The sequence below is a fragment of the Mastomys coucha genome, chromosome X (genome assembly GCF_008632895.1).
Source record: "Mastomys coucha isolate ucsf_1 chromosome X, UCSF_Mcou_1, whole genome shotgun sequence".
Taxonomy (NCBI): domain Eukaryota; kingdom Metazoa; phylum Chordata; class Mammalia; order Rodentia; family Muridae; genus Mastomys; species Mastomys coucha.
In genome coordinates, this window is record NC_045030.1 from 46,867,276 (window position 1) to 46,874,103 (window position 6,828).

Consider the following 6,828-nt stretch of genomic DNA (forward strand, 5'->3'; position numbering starts at 1 on the left):
ACGGAGTAAAAAATCAAAACCATCTACAGGAAAACGGAAAGTGGTTGAAGGCATGCAACTAGCACTCCGTAAGGAAGCAATTAATTTATTCTTACTGTTGACTAACTGGACTGTCATTAAGATTCATGAGATATGTGATACTCAATAGTAGCTCAACCAAACTTATCAATTATGTATATATGTACTGTTTTAACCATTTTACATGCATGGCAGTTCTATCAACTCTTTAAGGCACATTTTCCCTATTCACATGAAAAACAGTACAGACAGATTGTTCCTTTTTTATCATGATTCTGGGGCTTAGCAGTTAAGAGCACATGGTCTCTCATAACCATCTGTAATGGTATCTGCTTCCTTCTTCTGACATGTAGGTGTACATGCAGATAGAGCACTCATATACATTAAATAAATAAATGTATTACTATTCTTTACTGTATGAATATGAAAATTGCTCTAATATGATATCAGATCATTTTATTTCAGCAAAATATTTTTTAAAAGCTGTAATGTAACCTGAATTTCATTCAGGAATAGTGAACTAATTGTGAAGTACGTAACAGAAATTAAAAGTGTTTTTTTCTCATAGGCTCAAATATATTAAGTTTTGTGGTATTGGGCTCCTAGAACCCCAAAAGTGGTTCTGTTTGGGCCACAGAAATTTTTCCTTTTCTCAGTAGCTCTTAAATAACTTAGTACAGTTGTCAAGATCTTTGGCAATTATCATTGCTGAGGAACAACTGTCTTAAGACTTATAGCATGGTTTGACTATGCTGTCTAACACAGAAAGTAGTAAGTGCTGGTTGCTGCATGTGTATGGAAGCGACTTCACTTACATGTCTGACTCCACCCAGACTGTCTCTCAGAACCCTTTTATAATGACTACATATGAGCATGCCACTAAGCTCCAAGAGTTAATCACTCTAAAAGACATGATGTGGAAGCTACCAGTAGGAGGTCTCAACCTGCAAACCAGCATGGTATAACATCTTTAATGTTCTATTGGCTAAGAAATCAATAGATTTCACGGGAAGGGACATAGTCCTTTACCTCATTTTTATTTTGTTTTTTACAAGGCAGTCTCATATATCCCAAGCTGGCCTTGAACAAGAGTCTCCTGCCCACTTTTTTATGAAAAGGGACTAGAGAAGTGTAACCACATTGCTTAGCTCAGTTCTCTGCATCTTAATGTAAAGGAGATCAGTGGAATTTGTGATCATGTTTTTAAATTGCTGCATAATTTATCAGCCTTCATTAATCAAGTATGTAGTCCTAAAACTTGATTGCTGTGTAGTTTCAGCATCTTTTGTCTAATCCTAATCTTATAATGTATTGAACTTTAGACTTGGCTATAAAGTCCCACTATCACTGTAAGTGAGCAAAGACTCCTAAATGGGATGTGATGGTTTATAAGAAAGTATTAAAAATACCATTTTAATAGAAAAATTATCAAATTAAAAGGATGCTTCTTGAATATGATTGCAAATCTTAAACATCTATTCTTTAAATAGTTCTCATCACTCCTTTATATTCTTAGCAACCCCTTATATTGGTATTTATATAATATCTTACAAATAGATTATTAAATTAGACAGAATTTTTGCAGGAAATATAAGTGGTCTTTTTAGGTATTTGGATTAGAGCTATGTAAATTGCCATTAATAAGTTAATGTAATGAAGGATAAATGCCATGTCAGTGAAAAATGGCTCTGAACATATAGAACTATAAATAGTCTTACTATATTATAACATGTGCAGTTTATGTCTAAGCCCTTGGTCACTTGGGTAGTAGAAAAGTTTTCTCTGAAACTGTGTGCATATACATGAAATGGGTGCACAGCACACACACACACACACACTGTTGTAAAAAATAGCTTTTCTCTGAAACTATGTGCATATACATGAAATGGGTGCACAGCACACACACATACAATCTTGTAAAAAATAGCTTTCCGTGCTGGAGAGATGGCTCAGTGGTTAACAGCACTGACTCTCTTCCAGAGAGTCCAGAGTTCAATTCCCAGCAACCACATGGTGGCTCACAATAATCTGTAATGGGATTCAATACACTCTTGTGTGTCTGAAGACAGTCTGTGTAGATGTAAATAAAATAAATAATTCTTTTTAAAGAAATAGCTTTCCTTCAAATTCATAGTAACTAATTTTACCTTACTATTAACTCAGTGGCACTGACATAAGAATTTGTCATTTATAATGATGGGGCCATTGTGTATGTTTGATGGGGTAGATTCTACAGGTGTGACTTTAATAATCCACTTCTTAATGTACATATGTTTACATTAGGGTCTTAGGACCAGCTTGCTTGGTCACATCCTGTAGGCTAAAAACCATCCCTTCCTACTAATTCCATTCCTAGTACTAATTGGATTTCTCTGAGCCACATACTCTCGCATCTGGCCTGTTGCTCACTAGCATTCCTCCATCCATAGTACCAGCCCATTGACTAAAACATGTAACTCACCAAATGACTTCCCTTTCCTTAAACTGTTAGCAAGTTTGTCACCTTAGTCTAGATGACAATCTGTTCTGCATATTATTTCTTTGCTTATTTGTTTGTTTGCATTGGCTTTTGAGACAAAAATCTCCCTGTGTACTTCAAGCTGGCTTTCAGCTTTTGTTCCCACCTTGTTCCGAGTCCTGTAGCCTAATTACCATGTACCTGGCTACATACTGAATCCTGCTGCTCTATCTAGTCTTTTCCTATTCTTGTAGTCTTCACATTCCTATAGAAGCAAGCTAGTAATTTGAACCATATAGAATTGTCATTTTTGTGGCCAGATATCAATAGATTAACATGATTTGGTCATTACTGTTCTGTGTGTCAGTACTTTTGTGATCTGCATAATCTTTCCTAGTGTAGATGCTTGTTAACCATTGTTTCTGGGTAGCTATATCCATCTCTGTCACTACTCCCTTGCCTTCTATATTCCTCTGTCCCCTGCCCTCTATATTCCTTTCTCCTAGCACCATACGGTGTTATGATTGCTTACCTCTTCTTTCCTGCAAACGGTCTGGAAGGCCAGGGTGGGACCTGCTGGGACCCAGTTTCCAGCACTACTGTATGGAAAACAACCAGATGTTTGTTGTTTTAAATGCGTTGAATTAGATTCTGGGTAAGTTACAATTGGTAAGCAAATGTCACGGCTATAATTTTCTCTTTCAGCTGAAGAAAGCAGTAGCAGTGACAGTATGTGGTTGAGCAGAGAGCAAACACTGCACACCCCTGTTATGATGCAGACACCACAGCTCACCTCCACTATTATGAGAGAACCGAAAAGGTTACGGCCTGAAGATAGCTTCATGAGTGTCTATCCGATGCAGACAGAACACCATCAAACTCCTCTGGATTATAAGTAAGTACATTTGATCATTTTCTTTACTAGAACTTTATCAATTAAATAGAAAAAAGTTAAGTTAAAAGAAGAATAAAATTCTCCTTGAAGCACGCAGGTAACATGGATGTTAGCTCAAAGACAACAAGAGGAAGCAAGGCAACAGCAGGAGAGAGCAGCAATGAGCTATGTTAAACTGCGAACTAATCTTCAGCATGCCATGTAAGTGAGAGTGCCTTATTGTCTGAGTCTAGGAAGTTCACTAATTCATTTAACATACCTTAATGTGTGCCGGATCTACAATTTCAGCAACTCTCGAGAGTAACTAAGCTGAAATAATCAAGGAACGAGATTTTGGTCTTTCCAACAGAAAAATAAAAATGTTTTAAGTCAAATATTAACTAGTTAGCCAAAGGACCAATCACTCTTAATTTGATCTGTTGGAAAAGTATAAATATGAATCCTTGTTTATTTTGGTACACAGAATTAAAAGTACATTTGTGTTACATCTTAATTATATTCCCACCTTGGTTCAGGTCCTCATCTTTCACCTGAACTATCGTAATTAGCTTTCTAACTGGATTTCTTCCCTCAAACCCCCCATTTATCTGCTCACCAAACCTCTCCCTTCACGCTTTCCACCACTCCATCATTCACACTACCATCAAGAATTATAATTTTAGAATAAAAATCTTACCATGTAACTTTCTTACTTAGAACTTTTCCATGGCTCACCATTGCCTGCTGGATAAAGTTCAGTTTCTTTACTTAGTTCATGGCATGCAAGATCTTTCAAAATATGGCCCCTGACTCCATTTTAGTATATCACGTCTCATTACCTGAATACTAGTAAATCCATGGTGAAAACAGGCTCAAGTGTCACCGTAAGTGAAATTGTAATCTTCTGTGATCCAGTAACTCTGTATATTTGCATTTCTTACAGCGTTTGCCATAATGTATTGTAACTATTTGTGTATTATATTTTTGTTCATTTCTCTAGACTGTGAGCTCCTCACGGGCAAGGATCTCATTGTTAAGAGCTTGACACATAGAAAGCACTTAAGCAAATGTTTATGGAATGAGTAAATGTACAGTGCTTAAAAACTGTTCTCTCTTTGTTTTTACTGGATTCTGTATGGGAACTTGATAAATATTTCAGAAATCCTAATAAGTTGTGACTCTAAATGAAATTGCTGGCAAGTAGACTTGAAATCATGCCTTATATACATGGCAAAATGTTGTTTTAATTATTTTAAGTTTGAAAGCATTGTAACATAATGTATTTTTTAAAACTTGGGATAGTGATTGTTACCTCTCTTAAAATTTATATTTTGTTTTACATTGTTGACTTTAAAATAAGAATTCACATTTTTCTTAAATGATCATTCACCTCATGAATGGTGGCATATAAATATTCACTCTAGTTCTCTGTAGTGGTCTTAAGAAACTCTATTTAGTCACTAAGTATGTGCCATTACAGCTTGTCTCCTGTGGTCGTCTATACCAGCACTTGGTTTTGTCTTGTTTCTCTTGCAAGATTTTACTTATTTTGTGTTTTATTTCATGCTTGACCTACAACCAATTTCTTAGCTTCCAGTTAAACACCATCCAAATAGTTCAGAATTTTACCATATAATTACTTGGTTTATATTTGTCCTCTTAAAACTTGGTTCCAGTGTTCAAGATCTTTGATGTCTAGACTGTCTGATTCGATACTGTTTTCATTTTTCTTACTGTTTGGAATTTGGATTGGTTCTTGATTATGCACAGTCTCCTCCAGACAACTAAAAAGGATTGCCTGAGATAAACAACTATCACCAGAGGACTTTTTGGTAGTTGTACCATAAATGGTTGATTGCCTGAAACTTTAAAATGCTTTTGCTTTCCCAATCTTTCATTAATGCTACCTACCCTGTACTAAGATAACTTATGAACTATATTTTCCTCCATAGTTTATATCACATATGCCATCAGTGTAATGTAAAGGAAATAACAGAATGGATTTCTGGTTTTTGATTATATGATCTTCAGAACACACAGATTGCCTTTACTTTTACTTCCACAAAAATGTAATAAAATTGTCTTTTATTATCCAGAACTATTATGCCTGGCATTATCATATCTGTTCAGAATCCTGGATCAGATATTGTGATCTACCATAGTATTGTATACATTGAAAATATTTAATTAAATAACTTAGATTTTGGTGAGTTGTTTTTGGAATCTGTGGGATCTTTGCAAAAGAAAAGACGGTAATGTCAGCCAAAGTGGAAAGCAAGAAGTCACATGCAAATCACCTTTGGGCTGCCTACTTTATGCTGATCTGGGCTAATTTGTGAACTTAGTTTATTTTCCTTGTGATTATGTGAAAAAACCACGGCTTTGACCTTGATGTTATTTTTCACTATAGTTTTGTGGCTTTGAGTTTCAGCTTTTAAGCAGTAAGTGTTAATTTTTATATGAGGCAGAATTAATTATTTTAGTATACTCTCAGAGCATTTGATGCATATATTGTAATATATACCGTTTTGTCAGGTTTCTCTCTGTTCTCCCATAGTATATTGTAAGCTCCTTGAGGGCAAGAATCGTGTTTACCTCACGGTTTTCCATAGGACACTGTAGAAGAAGCCTGTCATGCTGTAGGTCTCATGTGAAGGTGTGAGTGACTGACTATATGACTGGTGTACACATTTGTCACTGAATGAATGGCTTACTAATGATTAACATTAGCATTAGGTAAAATCAGAATATATGCATTCAGAAAATGTCCTTTCTTTGGTCTGTTTATGTTTATTAATTTGTACCATGCCTACTTTCAAAAAAGGATTTGAGGTATCTGCTATGTTCACATATGGAAATTTGTTGTTGATCATTGTGTATGGCATATCAGAATTATCAAACTAAATGTATCTAAGTAATATAGAATAAACATAAATCTTTAGCATTTTAAAAGAAGTGAACATTGGGATTTTGAACACCATTGATGACATAATCAGTGCCTAATCATTCTCCCTGACCTTTAATTTCATCATTTTCCATTATATTTGAATATACAAAGCTACATACTTGCTGCCTATATATTTATTAACAGTCATGTCTTGGTTCAGATCTTTACCTTGTTTTATATTTCTCTAGTCGGCGTGGTACAAGCCTAATGGAAGATGATGAAGAGCCAATTGTTGAAGATGTTATGATGTCCTCAGAAGGAAGGATTGAGGATCTAAATGAGGGAATGGACTTTGACACCATGGATATAGACTTGGTAAGAAACATCCAGAAGTAATATTTTTTTCTTGCCTAAATTCTTTGAAAATAAAGTTCATATTTCTTACAGAAAGATTAAAAAAATAAGTTCTACAAAAATTTTTGTGGATTTAAGTATTCGAGAAGGGATTTAGGCATGTGTTGTTGAAGATGATAGATCTTAGTTTGATGCATCTGTGTCACATAAGGAAAAGGATTTTTTTTTTTTTTTTTT

At 35.0% G+C, this 6,828-nt stretch overlaps 1 protein-coding gene across 1 annotated transcript in view; it reads left to right on the top strand.

Annotated features, from left to right (window-relative positions):
* Stag2 (stromal antigen 2) overlaps positions 1 to 6,805 on the top strand; it is a 124,275-nt gene extending 117,470 nt beyond the window's left edge. Inside the window, exons 28-31 of the mRNA XM_031372636.1 lie at positions 7 to 68; positions 3,182 to 3,371; positions 3,462 to 3,572; positions 6,486 to 6,805. Coding sequence (XP_031228496.1) covers positions 7 to 68; positions 3,182 to 3,371; positions 3,462 to 3,572; positions 6,486 to 6,633 — 511 coding nt within the window. The 3' untranslated portion in view covers positions 6,634 to 6,805. The remainder of the gene's footprint in view (positions 1 to 6; positions 69 to 3,181; positions 3,372 to 3,461; positions 3,573 to 6,485) is intronic.
* The last annotated feature ends 23 nt before the right edge of the window (positions 6,806 to 6,828 follow it).